The sequence below is a fragment of the Herpailurus yagouaroundi genome, unplaced genomic scaffold (genome assembly GCF_014898765.1).
Source record: "Herpailurus yagouaroundi ecotype Mexico unplaced genomic scaffold, PumYag 438, whole genome shotgun sequence".
Classification (NCBI taxonomy): domain Eukaryota; kingdom Metazoa; phylum Chordata; class Mammalia; order Carnivora; family Felidae; genus Herpailurus; species Herpailurus yagouaroundi.
The window spans coordinates 827,497-846,782 of NW_024412655.1; the positions used below are offsets into that span (position 1 = coordinate 827,497).

Below are 19,286 nucleotides of genomic sequence, written 5' to 3' on the forward strand. Positions count from 1 at the left end.
GCTGAGGAGGACAGCAGGGCTGCCTGGCGGGGCTGGGACGGGAACCGGCTGGGACGGGACCCGCCTGGGACGGGGACCCGGCTGGCGGGGCTGGGACCTGGCTGGAGGGGCTGGGACGGGCAGGGCCAAGCCAGCTGAACGTTACGTCCATCACACCTGGAACCACACGGAGCGGACACACCGCATTCTTATCTCGATGAAGCGGACTTTAAAGACCTCAGATCATAAGCTGTGAATAAGACAGGTGTCTGTGAGGCCTCACTGGTCACACGTGATGGAGCAGAAGGAAAAGGGGCCCCTGGGAGCACAGTGCTGACTGAAGAACGCACAGCTTGGCGACACGTGGCAAGAAAGCAATGAATTAATCATTGTAATTGCTCCCACACAGCAAAGTCCAGGACCGGGGTCTTCCTGATCTACTGTGGCATTTAGGGAAAAGAAAAGGCAATTCTGCCAAATTCTCCAGAAGCTTCCTACCCAACGACACGAAGGCCAAGTGGCCCCGACACGCACGCAGAGAGCACGGCCGTAGGGACCTCACCGCCCACAGTGGGTGTTCGCGAGGATGACGCGGACCAGACCCAGCTGGCCCACAAGACGTCCGTGTGCCACTTCTGCTACTTGAAAACCCAGGTGACGGCGGCAGGAGGGACTCCGGGGGAAGGCCCTGCGGGGCGAGCGTGCGGCCCTCACCGAGCCAGCACACCCGGGCTTACCTGCTCTCCTCCTGCGTTTTGTGGGGGCTCGGGGCGCCACGGGGCGCTGGTACACGGCAGTGCTCAGACCGGCAGCGACAGCCTCAATGGTCTCATCCAGCAGAGAAGACATGAGGTACCGCGGGACATGCTACACGAGAAGGAGGGTGCTGTCAGCAAGGCGACTGCCCTCAGGCTGTTCATACCGCCCGCTGTGCCCCGTGAGGACTCTGGGCAGCCTTGCCGGGGAGCCCTCGAGGGTCAACCCTGCACACGCCCCCGCCAGGCTAACCGCAAAAGCCAGACGGCCACCAAGAGCTTCCTGTGGGCACTACGGGGCCGGGGGGGGGAGTGGGGGGGGTGCTCCTGAGAAGCAAGTTCAGGGTGAGAATAAAGAATGAGGGCCAGGCAGGCCACAAGGAGCCAACGGCACAGCCAGTGCCAACGAGTCAGCACACCGTGCCGGTGCAGAACCAGCCGGCACAGTCTGGGGACCGGAGAGAAGAGATCGAGGGACAGAGAGGAAAGAGCAGCCAGATGCAGGGCACCAGGTGGACACAGGAGCGGGTGATGGCGTGGGGCACCAGCCCCCACAAAGTCCTCCGCGCCCCTCCCTATCGGCTGACGCCCCCTTGGGTGAGCACGCCGACCTGTGACAGGCACTGCTGCCCCTGGTTGGTGCTGCTACAGGACGGGGCGCACACCCGGAGGGAGGCTGGAAGGGTCGGCGTGGGGCCCTCCCTGCAGGACTGTGGACTGGAAGAGACCAGCTCTCTGCTCCTGCTCCCTCGGGCCCGCCGGGCTCGGTTCCCCGCACGGCAGCCAGGACACGCCCGCAGGTGCACGCCGCTGCCCTCGCAGGCCCCACCCTGCCGTCCGCACCCCTCCGCTGTGCCCACCACCCAGAGCATTTGGGCAGCCAAGGTGCACCAAGACGGGGGCGGGCAGCACCCAGAGGGGCTGAACCAGGAGCAGCCTCGCAGCCACAGCGTCGTGCGCACCCACCTGGATTCTCCTGGCGGTGGAGATCCGATTCCGGTTCACGGTCGCTCGGACTCTCTCGCTCTGGCGTGTCCTGGCAATGGCACGGGTCCTCCCCACGTGAGGCCGAAGCCGGCTGGTGGTGGGCACCACGTCAGCCAAGATCAGGGAGACCTCCTCCTCACTCACGGGACCTGCACCTGGGAAGAAAGAAAACCCTGGACTGATGTGGGGCTGCCACGCCTCCATCCTGGCAGGGGGACTGAGTGGGAGGCGGGGGACATCCCCCTGGAGCCTGGGCTGCCCTGCCGGAGAGCCCTGCAAGTTCTCCCACAAGACGAGAAGCCCCCCGCCCCCCTCAGCACGCCCTGCCCGAGAAGGAAACATTACCAGCGGTGGGAGCAGCTCCAGGGGCAGCACATTCGGGACAGAACCACTCGTCCACTGGTACCTCCTGGAGAGGAGGGTCCAAACATTCCATGTGGTACCTACCGGAACACAAGGGTGGCAGACAAGCGTCAGTCTCCCTGCCGTAACTGAGTGAGCCACACAACAGTCATCCAAATGTGCCCCAAGGCCGCCGTGCACCCTGCTATAGACTGGACTGTGTCCCCTGAAAGCAAACACTCAGTGTGACCGTATTTGGAGATGGGGCCTCTGGGGAAGGGGGGGAATTAAATGAGGTCATGAGGGTGGGCACCGTGGACCCAGGTCCTTAGGAAAGGGAGGGACCCAGAGCTCCCTCTCCCCAGCAGAGGGGACACCACAAGCACACAGCAAGAAGGTGCTGCTGGCAGCCTGGGTCGCCTCCCCAGAGCCTGACCCTGAGGCACCTGGAGCCCACCCAGAGGTGTGCTCAGATGGGAGACAGCAGGCTGGTGATACTCCCGTAGTCCTTCCTGGGGGCATGCCGGGGATCTCTGCTCACCAAAAGGGGCCCTGACAGCCCCTGAACCCTGCAGGGGAGGCACACTACGTGGACGGACCGAGCCAAGAAAGTGGCCACCTGACCCGGGCCGCTGCGTCCTGTGGGGGCTCTGCCACTGACCGTGGCAGGGATCTGGCGCCTGCCTGTGGCTGGAGGCTCATCTCCGGTTAACAGACATCAGCTTGCCCTCCCCCAACCCGGCTGTCACTCAGCAGCCCCGAGAGTTTCAAACGTTGACACCTTACACTTCACACTCCAGTCTGAGAAGCTCAGGGAAAAAGAAAGGTTCTGTCTGCTGAAAGCAAATGGAAATGTAGCCTAACCGTGGTTTTCCAGGTGCTTCAATCCAGTCTTCATGGAAAGCAGTTTGGGAGGAGTCACCGCTGGCATGGGCCACCTGCGCCAGCCTGCTCCAAACTTCATCCCAAGACCCCACACAGCCCTGAGCCAGGCAAAACCCCATGCGGACACCCTGCCCGAAGACACGAGGGCAGACTCAACTCCGCTTACAGACCACGTACTGCTCACGGTGCTGGCACACGAGCAGCCAGGGACACAGAATTCCAGGTGGAAGCCCTCACTCCATGAACCCCTCGCCAGGACCTCACATGAGAACCGCACGGATGGGGGTGAGGGGGCTCCTCCTAGAGTGTAACTCAGCCCAGCGTCAAGTCCTAGGGAGCACCCCAAAACTCCAAGTAGATTCCAGCCTCAGAAGATCCTCCCCTATGTGGTCTCGGGAACACAATCTCACAAAGCATTCCAAGGATCCAACATGGGCCACCCTACGTTCTCCTCACACAAGCTCCAGGGCCTCAAGCAGAGGCCATTGGTGCGTGTGACGGGTGCCCAACCCGGCCAGCCTACGTCCAGCACAGTCACCCCACGGGGTAGACTCACACCCAGTGAGGGCCACAAGATGCCCATGAGGATGGGGGCATAGCTCCCGTGCCAGGCATGCTGCTCTTCCCAGCAGTCCCCTGAGAATGGACCGCCTACCCAGCAAGGACAGCTGTGGCTACGTGACGCGGTGATGTCAACTGTCTCCCTAGTGACTGCCCCTCTATGTTAAACAGAGAAGTTTAAAAAATCAGAGATGCTCTTTATCTTACTTCCTGTAACAACGAAAGGATGTGGCATATTCCTGTTATCTACAGAAAACCTCATGACTCTATTTTCAGAAGAACAGTAGAGTAATTTCAGACTTGATTTTTAAGTTAAAAAACAACCGTTAACGAAAACTGAGCAGACTGCAGGGGTGCCTGTGGGGCTCGGTCACCGAAGCGTCTGACTTGGGCTCAGGTCAAGATCTCTCGGCTCATGGGTTCGAGCTCCACATCAGGCTCTGTGCTGACAGCTCAGAGCCTGGAGCCTGCTTTGGATTCTGTCTCTCCCTCTCTGTCCCTCTCCCACTCTCTCTCTCTCTCAAAAATAAAAAAAAACGTTAAAAAAACAAATTGAGCAGACTGCAAATATTAACAGCCTGAGGACGTGTGGACACGTAAGACCTACGCTTAAAGAGTCGTAACGTTTAGCTCCATCGGCATCTTTTTGTACAGAGTGCTGTTCGCAAGGCCAGCAGAAGACACCCAAGTTTAGCACTCGGCTGGGGGGCCGTGGGCTGCAGAGGCAGGGCTAGTGACAAGGGCCATAGGCAGGCCTTCTTCCCACCTCGAACGGCCTCTCCTGCAGCATCCAGCTGTCCTAGGCCCTTCCTTCACATGCCCAGAATGGCCACAAACACACCGGGAAAGGATCTGTTTTAGGTGTGAGCAGAGTTCTGAGGGCTAAGCTATACCCTCTTGGCCCCAGGTCCCTACGAAACCACATTTCTCCAGCTTCCTGCTTGCACTCAGTCCCGTCAGTAAATTAGCACAGGGACAGCAAGAGCAGGGCGCTGGCTCTGTCACCCAAGGCAGCACTCTCCTGTCCGCCAGACTCACAGCCACCAGTGAGCGGGGGCTGTCAGACCAGGCGACTCCCAGAGACCCCGCGCTGGAGCACTGATCCAGCACGCGCACAGGCAGAGCCTTGCAAGAAGGGAGACTGGACCGCGCGTATCTGAGCCTAGCAGGTGGGAATGGAGAGGGAGGCCCCTGGGAGGTGCCTCAGGAAGACAAAACGCACAGCACATGGCACCTGTCTGGGGAGGAAGGCACCCGGAAGGTGGGCTCCGGTCAGCAATCAAAGGGAATAAACTCTGCGCCTCCAGAGGCGGCTCTGGGCCCACCAGGGCTTGACACTTCCTACCTCCTGCTGCTTCTCAGTCCAGGCCTCAAAGGAGCTACCTGTTGCCCAAGAGGAAGTTCCAAACCTGCCAGCCTCACGGGATTCTCTGCCACTCGTGCCCCAGAGGAGAAGTTTCTGTAGCCCTCTCACCACAGCCTGGTGGCAGAAAAATTGCTTAGACACCCAGCAATGCCTCCTATGCTGGAAGGAGGCCCAAGAAAGGCTCCCGGGAGCCACGGCCTGCTGGACACAGGGTCACCTGCCCTCACAGAAAGCAGGGGTCCTGCACAAGCCCTCCTCTGGGCCCCCAGCCCCAATCTCCCGCACGCCCCTCGCCTTTTCGCAGTCTCGGCGCGTCACGTGCGTCTTTGCGAGTCTCCTCAGAATATCTTGGGGGAACGGGTAGAGGATACAAATGTAGCGGGAACAAAAGAGCCTGGGAGACCTGCTGGTTCTCCACCAGCGGCCTGGGATTCAGCGTTCTGAATACCGGGGGGCATGGCCCCCCTGAGCATCACAGAGAAGATCTGTGGGCACGAAGCACAGAAGCAGCCCCGCAGGACTTCCCTCTAACACGTTAACACTCCAGTCTCAGAGGCTGGGCTCGGCAGGGACCGGGGCACGAAGGCCTCGTCTGCCTCGGAAGCCGCCGTGCTCACCCTGCGTCACAGCCGTCGCAGAGAAGCAGCCGGTCCTCCCGGTCGCTCCTGCCACACACTTCACAAAAGGTGGGGTCTTCCTCCTCATCCCGGCCGGCTCTGGCGTTTTCCACTGGAATCTGAAACAGAGAAGCCCCGCCGGTCAGCGACAAGCGGAGCCCAAATCCGAGGCGCGGCTGCTGGGCCGGTGCAGAGCACACTGAGCCGCCTCGCGACACGCACGCAGGCTCCGTGGGCCCGGAGGCTCTGGGGCAAAGTGCACACGGCAACCGCGTGCAGGCAGTTAGCCAAGAGAAACAGCGAACCCGACGGAAAACAAAGGACGACCCATGGAAAGGTCCCGCAGACCAAGCAGGTGGGGACACCCAGGGCAGCGGCGCTGGAGACGTGAAGAGGGAAGAGAATAAAAGCCGGAGGCCTTCGTTCTCTCGAGAACCGGGGCTGTGGCGGTCAAGTGCGCTGCTGCGCCGTGGCAGCGGTGGTCACAGCTGCGCACGGAGAACAGCCCACTACGGGCAGGCGAGGAGGGGCGACCACCAAGACTCCGTGATCCAGGGCCTGAGACGCTTCCTTCCCCTGCCCGTCTCCCCGCGCCCCGGAACAACACGGCCTCCGCGCTTCTCTCCGTCCGTCCGCGTCAGCACCCCAGGTCACACACCCCACCGCTCGCTCGCCCTTTACTCCGGGGCCAGGATGGGACTCGGGGGCCTCCCCAGCCTCCGGCATCGTCTGCGCTGGACTTGGAGTCACTCTCCGATCTTCCCCAACTGCACTAGCCGGTGTGCCCACTGGACTCCCCACCCCCCAGGTCCCCGCACACACAGGAAGGGCTTGGGGACATGCACTTGGGTGGCAGATGCTCCAGGTAGGTGAGGACCGGCTACACGGAAACAGAGGCCCCGGTTCCAGGGAAGGAGGACAGTGTCTGGGACAGGTGACGGGGGCCCGAACGAGCAGAAACAGAGCCGCCACCTCCAGCCCAGCACTGTGCCCACGAGAAATCTGCACACGAAGAGCCAAGTCCCCGCGCATCTATGGCTTTGTGCGCCACGTAAATAAAACGGCAGGTCTGTGGCTAGCTGCACGACACACGTCGAAGGCGGGTCCTCGAGTCTCTGTAACGTTTCTCCTCAGCAACAGAAGACGTTAGCAGGCCCTTCAAGCCTCTCACGAGCAGACAAGCAAAAGAACAAAGGAAACCGCTTCCTGTCCCCAGCCCCCCTGGCACACGGCCCCGCCCCGGCCCAGCACCAGCAGATGCGCGGTCCCGAGACAGCAGGCGTCCTCTCCCGGGTCTGGCCTCCCCCGTGGCTGTCGTGGCCGAAGAGAAGCTGTGAGCTGTAGAGAAGGCTTGTGGGAGCGGGGCAGAGGAAGTGCGAGGGACACGCCCGCTGCACCGCCCACAGCACGCGGGCCCGTCGACAAGACAGCACACCCCTCTGGCCGCTGCTCGCGCTCCAGACGCTTCCGCGGGTTTCTCAAAAGCACTTAGCCAGTATTTACTCACTTCAGGAAAGCAAATCAGCTTGTGAGCGCACGTTCTCCCATTAGACAGGGACCAACATGATAAGGTGTGGGGAGGGGCCCTCTAGCACAGCATCTGCACTTACCTTCTTCAAGATTTTACCGCCAAACCGAGCTCGAATACAGATACATTTAAATATAGTTCGATCAACTGGACAGGAATTGGCATTCTGTAAGAAATAAAAATTGCATCGGGATCCTATAGGATCGTTTTCACGATTAATACCACATTCGAAATAAAACATTCCCTTAGAAGTGAGAACTTCGTCTTACACTGAAAATCTACTTTCTACGGTCCACGTGCCCCGTGCCGAGTGGCTGGGAACACAGCAGCGAAGCCAAAAGACAAACCCCCACCGTGCAGGGCTGCTCTCCTGCTGGGGAGGAGGGAAGGCAGGCTAGCTGTGAGCGCGCACATAACATGCACGCACGTATGCGCACACACGCGCACGCGTGGCACGCACGTGCTAAATGCTAGGCACAAAGCGGGATGGGGGCCTTCCTGGGCTGGCCTCCAGCCAGGCCAGCCAGAATGCTGGCCATTTCTGCGTCCCCTACCCCCTGGGCCGCGGTTCTCCGTGTGCACGAGGTTGCTCAACATCTGTTTCTTAGTAAATGCTGGTATTTCTTCACATAGTGTGGCCGGCTGCCCATCAAATGTGACAAATGTTTCTTCTTTACTAATACGGTTTGGACACGTAGAAGTTGGTTTTAAAATACCTCTATCGTGCAGATCATACCCAACAACGTGCACTCGAAACCTGACAAATTGACATCTGTGTGGTCAGCACCCAAGCCCTCCAGCCCCTCCCACCCACCCCTGCTCCGTCCCCTGGGGCTCCAGATGCCTGCCCTCAGGACCGGGACTCCAGCTGCACACGCCCACTCTTCACCAGCAGGTGCGTCCTAACGGTCGACGGTGGTCGCTGGTTCCCGTGCCGTGTCCCACGCGGCGGGTAAAGACAAGCCGCCCACCCACCCGAGCAGGGTCTGCGCAGACGGACTCCCATCCTCTCGCCAGCTCACAGGGCAACGGTGCATGAGCCACGTGGCTGGACACGTTACACCACCTCCACTCTGAGAGGTCCAGGGGCTCCCTTCCTCCCGGGTCTCTGGTCTACACTGCGCTAAGCCTCCTTCCCTGTCCCGACAGTTCCTGCATTTTCCCATGAAGGCTTCAGAGCACCACTTGCTAACTTCCAATCCTGGGGGGGGGGGGGGGGGGGCGAGCGGGCCCCCTTCCTCTCCATCTCTCCCACATGCCTAGAGAGCCCCGCTCCCCGCAGTGTGAGACGCTACCTGCTGTTTGCCGTGTGTGGTTGTCCCTACGAGTCCCCGCCACGCTCCCGGGGCCTGGTGTCCATTCCCGGACCAACCTGGTATACTCACCGGAGTTGTACAGATCCTAACAGCCGGCACGCGACTGCCCATTTTCAAAAGGACTGCCAATTCTTGGCATTTGCTTTCTCTCCTCTACGAATCTCACGGCCCTGCTAGGCCCTGATGCTCTGGTTAGGGTGGCAATGAACTTGTACATGACTGCCGTCTCTCTGAGGTGGGATTTCCCTTCCAGAAAGTGCTTTCTTCAGTCAGTCTCAAAGGTTTTAGAAAACCTCTCTAAAGGTCTCATGTGTCTTTTCAGGACTGACTTCTACGTATACTGTAACTTTTAATCTGTATTAATCTTGTGTCTGGCAATCTTTCTGAACTCCACATTACAGCAGCTCCTCGGTAAGATATCTGTATCGATAACTTACTACTTGCAAATGATAATTTCTCCTATATGACACTTATACCTTTGTTTTCTCCTCGCACTATTCCAGTACAACATCGACTAGGAGACAACCACCACCTGGTGGTGTTCCTCCATTTCCAAGGCTCTGCCCGCCACAAAAACCTAAACCTTGATCTGACGTGTGCTATGGATCCAGCGCCACAGAGCAGGAGCTAGTGGCATCAGGACGGGGAAGCCCTCAATCGACAGACACCACAGGGAGCCAGCAGCCGCATGGCCATGAGGACGGGTCACACAAACTCCCACTGGAGACGCTCTGAGCTCTCTGGGAAAACGGGGAGCAGGGCTGGGGTTAGAGGCTACGGTGCCGCTGTTGATCTCGCTGAGTGAGGTGGTGGCATGGAGGTCTGCCACCCTCACACTGAGTCCATGTTGGTGAACTTACAGGGGAGGGGGGAGAGGATGAGACAAAACACGGAAAGCAGACTTAGCGGTTCCTGAAGACGGGGGCGGGGGGCCCACACCGCTCCTCCTGTACCGTTCTACTTCTTTGAAATGTCTCACAGTAGAAAGTTTAATACGAGGGGGCTCCTGCTTCTACAATTCATCACGAAATACACCGTGTCTTTCTGGTAAATTCCCTTCGACTGTTTCAAGGATGGCTCCCTTCACTGCCGGTTATGACTCACTGCCAAACTGAATCGCGTGCTTTCTCTGCCTCTTTGAGATGACCCCACCTTATGAGACTACAGCATACTAGGCTGACTCTGCTGGCCACACACTGCGCCCAGGTCATTCAGGATTTCTGCAGACAGGTCCCCCAGGGATACCAACCCATAAATAACCCTCCTCATCCAATGCCCCACAGTGAGCTTTATCAGCAACCCCAACGGCACACCGACAAAGCAAAGACCGGTCTAGGACCCAACCCTGTGGCCCCAATTTCTACTGTAGAGGAGAGAGAAGCGCCAGCAAAAGGCTAGCAACTGACAGGGTCACTTGCAAGTGGACAGAGGGGGGTGCCCGGGTGGTTCGGTCGGTTGAGCCTGACTCTCGATGTCGGCTCAGATCACGATCTCATAGTTCGTGGGCTGTGCTAACAGCACAGAGCCTGCCTGGGGCTCTCTCACTCTCCCCCGCTCTCTGCTCCTCTCCCATAAATAAACTTAATGAAAACAAAAAGTCAACGGAGAGAGGCCATCCTGAAGGAAGAACCTCAGAGCCTCGCTCACCTTCGACCATTCCACAATACAGTCCAGGCAGAAATAATGGGCACAGTTCTCCGGTGTCCCCAGGGCCTGGTCCCGGAAAGCGTTGAGACAAATCGGGCAGCTCTCGGAATCGTCATCAGAATTAAATGCGCCATTGGCTTCCAACGTCCCCTGAGTATCCGCCACGGCCACTAACGTTTCCAAGCCTCCTCCTTCTCTTCCTTCTTCTTCAGAATCTTCAGAACCTTGAGAAAGAAGGAGCACAACTTTGTGAGCCGGGACACCGGAAGCAAGCAGCCCACAACTGCACTCAGGAAAGTGTGTTTCCAAACCCCACACTCAAGGGACAGATCCCTTTCCTGCAGCCCTGCCCAGTGTAACCATCCCCGAGCACCTCACCCGGAAGCCGTGTCCAAGCTAAGGGGATGTGACACTGGCTGAGTGGCCATACCAGCTCCTCTAGCCCCCACCTGGAGGCAGAATCAGAACCCTCACGATCAGGGCAGGTCCCAGGGGCCACCCCCTTCTGACAAGTGGGTTCCCTGCAGTGGCCCTGCTCGGCACAGCAGCCTCCAGACGGCGCCACGTGACCCCAAAACCCTTCTCAAAACATGATGTTAACAAGCCATCTGTCTCCGGGTGACGCCTCTCTTATAGCTCTCGTTTTGCCTTCTTTTGGGGTGCAGGGAACATAGATCCCTAACTAGGCAATTTGGCCACAACAGTTCTGATCAGTTTCTGAGAAGTTCTAAGGCTGGGACTTGACCAGGAGAAAAGGAGACACTTTGAGTTCAGCACAGCAGTTGACACGTGCGTTTAGTTTTCTCTCCCTCCCAAACTCCACTAAAATAGAGACCCAAATTCACTTGCACCAGAGGTGTGGCAGGCAGGGTCCTCACGAGCCCCAGCACTCCTCCCCATCCAATCCACTGAAGTGTGGACACACCAAGTGACTCAATTTCCTCTGCATGGCGGAGGGAACAATCCCTGGGAGCTCAAACTATTCAGGTGACTCCTCTAACAGCCATGCTCCCCAGATGGTTGCAGAGAAAGAAGTCAGGGGGATGTGCTCCCGCGGCTGACGTGACGTGCCGTGCGGACGGAGGCCTCTAGGCGGTGAGGACAGTCTCCGGCCGGCAGCCGGCCAGCAGTCAGGACCTCAGCCCTACCCCCGCAAGGATCTGGATCCTGACAACAAGCAGTGACCCTGGCGGAGGACCCTGGGCCTCAGACGGGAATCGTGGCCCTGTGACCCCTTGATGTCAGCTGGTGAGACCTGCGCGAAGGACCAGCAACCCACACCTGGGCAGCTGGCTCCGCAAACACGGAGACAGTGAGCGCCCTGTCCTGAGCTGCCAGGTTGGTGATGATTCGTTACACAGCAAGGAAAAAAAAAAAAAAGAAACTAATGAAATTGGCACGTACAAAATTTTGGAAAAGGCCAGGCAGAAAGCTGCGTGAACACGGGACTTTGCTCCACTTTCCTGCTTTGCTGGAAAGGGCCAAGGAAGCAGAAGCAGGGCGAAGCCAGGTGACCAGGCTCTTCCTACTGAATCCTGAAAGGCAAAGAACTGCCCACCTGAGGGCCACCTGGGCCTTGTGCAGCACCTCGGCTCACAGAGCAATGCCTCCGAAGTCTCTGAGGGACAGTGACCAGCACTGATGAGGGTGGACACTCGTGCAGATGCGTGAGGCCCCAACTCATCTACCTCTGCCCACCCCTTCTCAGGGGCTGCTGGAGGTGCTCCCGACCAGTCGGGGGGGCAAACCGAGGACAGTGCAGATGAGGGTGCCGGCCTGGCTTGGCAGTGGGCAGTGGGCCTGAAAACCCGAGTGCTGAGGAACACAGGGTCCCGGAGAAGGGCATGGTCCCCGCTGGAGGAGACTGGAGTGGCCCAGGGCCGTGCCCGGAGCCGGCCACCATGACTCACACTCCCTCGTCCACGACGGCTCCCTGCGGCGCTCGTGAGCGCGCAGCCTGGGGAGCGGGGGCGAGGCCACACGCAGATCAGAGCCCTAAGTCCTCAGGTTTTATGGTAAGACTTAAGCAGATAATACTTAAATTGGAAACTCAGCAGACAGCAGTCAAGCGGTTTTCAGGAACAAACACTAGAGCAAGAAAAGCAACAAGTAGAAAAAGCACCCCTGGGAAGGGCCAGGCCTAAAAGGGTGCAGGAAGTGCCCTTGTAGGAAACTCCCTTCTCAACGTCTGACCACACTTCCCACACGGCACCTCTTTCGCTTCAAAGACCGAAGGGCACACGATTACGCTTCCAGGCCCGCCAGCCACGCCCAGGGCCCCGCGGCCTCCCTTCCTGGGGCTCCTCGCCACCTGCAGGCTCTGGTCCCGCACCTCCTTCTCTCCTGTCCTTCAGATCACAGCTTGGATGGGGCCTCTCTGGAAGTCTCTTGCTTCTCCAGGGCCATAGAGCGCCCTTCCCGCGACACCCCTGCACACCCACTCTTGACACGTATTGCCCTTATCATAACTGCTTCTTTGTGCCACTGTGCCTGCTGCTAAGTGGTGAGCTCAGGAGCAGCAGGGACCCCAGCCGAGCTGGCTCCTGCGCTCCCTCGGGCCCTGCCCAGATTCTCTGGCATCCAACAGGCCCTCAGACCTTTGCTCGAGGGAGGATGTCTTCTGGCTTCAGCCCTGCCAGCGCCGACTGTGCCTGAGACCGACGCCCCAACTCAATCTTGGGGGATATGCAGAAGAACAGTAGTCGTGACCTGCAAACTCGGGCAGGATCTCACATCCCTGTGTACAGGATTCAACACCTAACTCTGGGGGCGCCTGGGTGGCGCAGTCGATTGAGCGTACCACTCTTGATTTCAGCTCAGGTCATAATCTCGCTCCCAGTTTGTGTGTTTGAGTCCTGCGTCTGGGCTCCGCCCTCTCTCTGCCCCTCCCCCACTAGCGCTCTGCTCTCTCCGGAAAAAAATAAAACTTATTAAAAAATCTAACTCTGGGGGGCGCCTGGGTGGCTCAGTCGGTTAAGCGTCCGACTTTGGCTCAGGTCATGATCTCATGGTTTGTGAGTTCGAACCCCGCATCAGGCTCTGTGCCTGCAGCTCAGAGCCTGGAGCCTGCTTCAGATTCTGTGTCTCCCTCTCTCTCTGACCCTCCCCCGTTCATGCTCTGTCTCTGTCTCAAAAATAAACATTTAAAAAAAAAAAAATCTAACTCTGGAAGAATAGGTCACCAACACACACAAAGTTGCAAACTCACACTGGCTCATGCCACTTCAGTCCTGGTCCCTCATGAGCACTGTCGCAAACATGAAAGGTTCCCTTTCTGGAACATTCTAACACTGATAACCACGGGAACCAGAGTCAAATACACAGATCACGGTATTTGCTTTAAGACCATGCCTCTCCTGACTTAATGACTATGCCAGAAGGAAAGCAGCCATGAGCCAAACTTCCAAAGTTCAGCACCCTGTCAGCAGAGGGCCACACGTGCCCTCCCTCAGAGGAAGGTGATCACAGCTGGTCTTGGACAGGGTAGTCCGGCCTGGGGCCCTTGCAGGCCATGCACAGCCAGGGCAGCTAGAAGGGACAGTGAAGGAGGCGCTGTCAGCCTAACCAGAGTCGCTTCAAGCAACGTTCCCTGCGCAGCAGCTGAAGGGCACAAATGCCAACCAGGAAACCCGCGCTGTGAATTCCTCAATGAAGTCATCTCCTGCGTTTGTCAGCGCTCTCGGGCTCTGGTCAGAACGAGAACAAACCACAGATGACGCCACCGACCTGTTGAGAGTCCTGGCCAGGTGGCCCCGGGCCACAGCGAACCTCAGCTAGGCTAACCCTGCCCTGTACCTGCGGGTGTGGGAGCTGGGGCCACCAAGTACACCCCCGGTGTGCTCGTCCTGGAAAGACCCCACTTCGTGATGCTCCGCCCTCTTAGACATTTGAGTCTCCTGCCGTCACCAGGGAAGAAGCCTGTGAGGCTGTGTCGTCAAACTGAACTCTCGACGCAGAGGATGACAACCAAAGCGAGGGCTCGCCTTAGGGGACTGCCAGGCCCGATGAGCGGCCGAGGAGCCTCTTCGGAATTTCTACGGCCCTCAGCTGGCTCCACTAACAACGCTGGGTGAACTGTTGTCCCTGCCCCCACAAGAGGAAATACCAGGAAGCCATTCAGACGCTAGCGCTCTCACCGGATTGGTCCTCCAGACCGCCCTCCTCGTCCTCTCCGTCGTCCTCTCCGTCGGTGCTGTAGCTGCGCTCACTGCCCGTGTCATCCTCAGAGCTGCCACTGCTGCCGTCACCGCTGTCTTCTAAGGCGAAAGAGATGAAGACACAAGCCCAGGGGAAGTGTCACACAATCAAGGCAGCAAAAGGCCAGGGCTGGCTCAGAGCTGCCCGGAGGTGCTCCAGGCACCAGCCAAAGCGCAGCTGCCCAGGTGGGGCTGGGGAAGGTGGGCTGGAAGGGGACAGATGCAGGGAAAGCACATTCTTCCCCACTAGCATCTGTCCCGGCACAAATAAAATGTATCACTAACCAACTTAAAAGCAAAGAGTAACTTTTTAACTAAGACTAAGAGTTGAAATTAGCAAGAGTAAACAACCCTCCAAAGGGAACTCCAGCTTTCCCAGAGCCAACAGCCTGGAGAGGTGCAAGCCACCAATGCCAGCTCCAACACCCATTGGCCCACCTCCGGGGGAGAAGTGGGGGACCTGCTCACCAGCGCTGCTGGCCAGGACAGCAGGGTTGAGTCGCGAGCGTCCATCTGGCCCTGGGCTTCGGTCCACAAGCTCATCCAGGCTGTCGTCATCCATCGCTAGACATTGGCGTTTGGCTCTGAAATTAACCAAAGTCAGGTAATTCCTAACTGTCCCAGGATGCAACACTCCCCCCATCTGCAAGCCCAACAGTCACTCCAGTGACACGTGTTCATCTGTAAGACACGAGGCCAAGCCGTGAGATATAGAACAAACACAACAACTCTAGGGGCACGTGGGGGGGCTCGGTGGGCTGGGCGTCCCACCCTTGATTTCGATTTCCGCTCGGGTCATGATCCCAGGGTGGTGGGACGCTCGGCATGAAGGTTCTGCTTAAGGTTCTCTCTCAAATTAAAAACAAAAACAAAGAAACCAAACAATTCTAACCACAAAGCCGTGCATACCTATAAAAAAAGACGATTCCCATCTACAGAGTGATGTTCAAAGTCAAATCTCAATTTATGACGGACCTAATTTAGCTCAGTCTGGCAACGTTTTTCTTCAGTCAGGCACCCACGACACCTTAACACTCCTCAAGAATCCTGACGCTGGGCACGAATGAAATGGCTCATCACAAGCTGAGGCAAAGCGGGGCTTTTGATGCAGGGGGGGTGGGAGGTGCCAGAAGGGCCTAGGTGACAAACCCCCTCCCTGCATCCCCTGCCATGTCGCTCTCAGCCACAGCTGGCCAGCCCAACCTCGGCTCACCAGACCACCGCTGGGAGGCTGCGGGTCAGCCGGGGCTGCTCTGACCTCACCCCGAAAGCATCCACAGGGCACTGGCGAGACGCAACCGCCCAAGAGCAGCACGGAGTACGGAGGTCGGGCTCCACCACTCAGCCACCATGGCCACTTGCTCTCGGGCTCTTGATCTCCAAGTGGGGACACCTGTCCTGCCTACTCTGCAAGACCGCTGCAAAGATGACACAGAAGACGGAGACAAACAACCTCGCAAACGCAGAAGACGCAATCCACCTCCTTCGCCAGGCCTCCAACTTTGGAGCCCAAATAAGGGCTCCTTTCTCAACAACACACTCACCTCGTCTCCCAGAAGACTCTTGGAGGACACACTTAACTAAGACGTAATGAAGAAAACCCTCTCCATGCACAGTGTGCTTTGGGCCAAGTCCACTCTCCACGGTCAGAGGAAAGGGGTCGCACAAAAGACCAGAAGGCAGAGGGGCAAAGCAGGAAGCTGGGTTAGGCCAGCACGCCTGAGCGCCAGGCAAGGTTCTCGTTCGCGGATCCCACGTGCAGGCTTCTCTCCCACGGGCCATGGGCCACCCGCCAAGAGCTTCACACGCACCATGGCACCCAGGAGAGGGGCTATCACCACCACCTTTGTACAGATGCTCCCAGAGAACAATCTCCTGGTGGGGCTAAGGTCAGGTTCAGATTCCAGAGTGCCTACCTAGCTTCCCTAACAAAGCCCCAGATCCTAGGGGCGCCTGGGTGGCTCAGTCGGTTAAGCATTCAACTTTGGCTCAGGTCATAATCTCGTGGTTTGTGAGTTCAAGACCTGTGTCGGGCTCTGTGCTGACAGCCTGGAGCCTGCTTAGGATTCTGTGTCTCCCTCTCCCTCTGCTCCTCCTCTGTTCATGCTCTCCCTCTCTCAAAAATAAATAAACTCAAAAAAATTTTTTTAAACAAAGCCCCAGATTCTAGGATGACGTTTCCTAAAACAGTGAGGGCATGTTAACGTGATGAAACTGTCAACTGCCTTATATTGCTTCCACCTGAAAATAATGCATCAAGAGATGGTTTTGTGGAGTTATTAACCCCCTAAAGCTACCACCTTTCTCATACTTAGTGCTCTAAGGTTAAGAAAAGGAGCCATACTCAGTCGGTTGAGTGTCCGACTTCGGCTCAGGTCATGATCTCAGGGTTTGTGAGTTTGAGCCCCGCGTCCGGCTGTGTGCTGACAGCTCGAAGCCTGGAGCCTGCTTCGGATTCTGTGTCTCCCTCTCTCTCTGCCCCTCCTCTGCTTGTGCTCTGTCGCTGTCTCCGTCTTTCAAAAATAAATAAACGTTAAGAAAAAAATTAAAAGAAAAAAAACAGAAAGAAATGGCCACAGTCCCACTCAACAAAGGGTCTGGTCTGCACCCTCGGTGCTTGGTGACTCAGCAACACAGCAGGGACCCAGCCTGTCCTACAAGTCCTGGCCACGACTCCTGCTAGAGGCACACAGACTATGGGGCACGACATGCCACAGACCTTCCAGGAGAATGACACTTCTGTGGGCACAATGGCTTCAGGGCTCAGGGAAGAGGGCCTAGAACGCTCTGGCCACTGTCGTGAGCGTTCCCACACGTGGATTCCACAAAGTCATCCTGGGACAGCTGCTCCAGTACCTACCCCGCCCCTGCTGTGTGCAGCACACTTTCTTGCCCCACAAGGGGGGTAAATACAGCTCACCCTCAAACCACAGGGGTTTGAAGTACACCGGGCCATTTACACGTGACACTGTTTTGGATAAGTACCATACTACAAATGTGCTCTCCTTCCTCAGGATTTCCTTGGCAGCATTTTTTTCTCTAACTTACTTTATAAGAACATGACCTGTGACATACACAAAACACGTGTCACCCAGTGGTTTCTGTCATCAGTAAGGCTTCCAGTCAACAGCAGACTATTGACAATAAAGTTTTCAGAGTCAAAAGTTGTATGTGGCACTTGGGCTGCATGGGGACGGGTACTCCAATCCCTGTGTCGTTCAAGGGTCGACTGTACCATCACACATAGACCTTCCAGTGAACCCTTAGACACCAGAAAATGTAACCCCTGAGGCCACCGAAGACACAACACAGCATAGCTGAGGGCAGTTTTCCGGGTGCAAATCCTTACCCTGATGACGTGTCACACGAGCACCAGCTCAAAAGGAAAAACAACCCCTAGCTTCTCTGGTGCACTACGACCCAGGTCCACCTAGAACGGGCAGTGGCGAGGCCTGCCTCCGAGGGCTGCCTGAAGAGGTCAACAAGGCCATAATGGGGTTTGGTACCCGGGGACTTGCCAGAAATGCCAGCCCAGGAATGGGGTCGAATCCCTGAGTCCCTGCCCCTGTGGGGTTCAGTCCCATGGCCTTGTACTCCCACCACTGCTGGGGAGGGAAAGCTCTACCAGGGCAGGAGAGGGTCGATTAGGAGGCTGAACATCATCCCTTCCTGTTCCGTCACGCGACAGTTAGGACACTGGGAAAAAAAACCCAGGTGGCCCCTGAAATTACGTTCCAGAGCAAACACCTGTGCAAATACCAAGGCAGAGACCACAACTAGAGATCCCTACAGCCCTTTCCCTGTCAGAACTGCAATCAGAACTCTTCATTAATGAGGACCCCAGCTTAGGACCTAATGGCCCACCAGCAGCCCCAGCCCAGACATACCCGCCCAGATGTACCGTCCCTACCTCTGCCCCTGTGTTCCAGATAACAGGCCGGGGAGCTGTCTGGCAGGAAGGCCCACGGCCCCCTCCCGGCTGCTGGCCGCCCTCGGCAGTGCTGGTGGTGCTCTGGGGTTCTCCTGCTCAAACTCTAGACTCAGGGCATCCAGGAGGAATAATTAAGCCAGAAAAAATATTTCTCTCTTCAAATGCAGGAACCCAAAGCACCTACAATTCCAACCGTCACTAAGGAAGCAAGAGCTTCGGTGGTAACTGGCACCTATGCCAAGACCGGAAGCAAGAGTGCCCGTCGCCAGGCCCTGGGCAAGGCTGCCAGGTCCAACACTGCACACCGGGCCAGGGCTGTCATTCTCCATTCACCGTCTGCCACAGAGGACAGGAGACCTTGGAACTGCAAACTGCAACGGAAGTGAAAAAGCTAGAGCCCATTGAGGTCTTCGCAGGGCTGAGATGGCCTCGGAGGGTCCGTGCTGGGGGGCTGCAGAAAAGACTAAAGCCAAGCTTGCCCCGTCAGAGCCTTGCCACTTGGCCGGGTGCAGAGAATGCACCGGAAGACGCCAGCTACTGTTATTCGGACTCCACATTCTCCCATAAACACGAAGCCTGCCGGTGGTCCTGGGACAGGGAGGGCGTGCTAAGTGCCAAGTCAAACCTCAGCTCAGCCTCACGTTCTACCCGTATGACCACTGGCTAGAAGGCGGCGCGCCAGGCAGACGCCAGACCGGCATGCAGTCTCCTGAACTGAAAACGGGGTAACATGAGCGCCGCTAAAGAGAGCGCCGCCCCAGAGTCCCGGGCTGGGTTAACTCGGCGCTCTGGCTGCGCGCTCAGCAGCTGTGCGCCCCGTTGGCAAGTTACTTAACCTCTCCGGGGCTCGGCTCGGCTCACTTGTAGAAGAGGAAGGACGACCCCTACTCCCGGGGTTTGTTGTGAAGACTACGTAAGTTAACAGGAAATCATCCCGCGAACCACTCGGGCTGCCGACGAAAGCAGTGACGACCGGGAGCTGGAAACGAGTTGGCAAAGGGTCACACCTCGCTCAGAGGGGAAAGCAATAGGCGGAGTTGGCGGGGGGGGGCCGCCGGACGGGGCGGGGTGCGCTCCCCGCGACTGGGGACCTGAGGCGGGCCACCCGGAAACCCGCCCGCAGGCCGAGGAGCCGCCCAGGCTCGGCGCGAGGCCTCCCGGCCCCGCGCCCGCCCG

The 19,286-nt window shown here is 57.8% G+C and overlaps 1 protein-coding gene across 6 annotated transcripts in view; it reads right to left on the reverse strand.

Moving 5' to 3' along the window:
• PHRF1 (PHD and ring finger domains 1) overlaps positions 1 to 19,115 on the reverse strand; it is a 29,829-nt gene extending 10,714 nt beyond the window's left edge. For 2 of the 6 annotated variants that reach the window (XM_040464264.1, XM_040464262.1), the window contains exons 1-9: positions 18,972 to 19,114; positions 14,648 to 14,763; positions 14,120 to 14,239; positions 9,984 to 10,207; positions 7,103 to 7,186; positions 5,493 to 5,611; positions 2,067 to 2,164; positions 1,701 to 1,876; positions 717 to 846 (exon numbers count right to left, since the gene is read on the reverse strand). In XM_040464264.1, the coding sequence (XP_040320198.1) occupies positions 717 to 846; positions 1,701 to 1,876; positions 2,067 to 2,164; positions 5,493 to 5,611; positions 7,103 to 7,186; positions 9,984 to 10,207; positions 14,120 to 14,239; positions 14,648 to 14,741 (1,045 nt within the window). In that variant the 5' untranslated portion in view covers positions 14,742 to 14,763; positions 18,972 to 19,114. Of the gene's footprint in view, positions 1 to 716; positions 847 to 1,700; positions 1,877 to 2,066; positions 2,165 to 5,492; positions 5,612 to 7,102; positions 7,187 to 9,983; positions 10,208 to 14,119; positions 14,240 to 14,647; positions 14,764 to 18,946 lie in introns of all 6 variants that reach the window. The other 4 variants (XM_040464267.1, XM_040464265.1, XM_040464266.1 and 1 more) reach the window with 4 other exon arrangements.
• Positions 19,116 to 19,286: the final 171 nt, after the last annotated feature.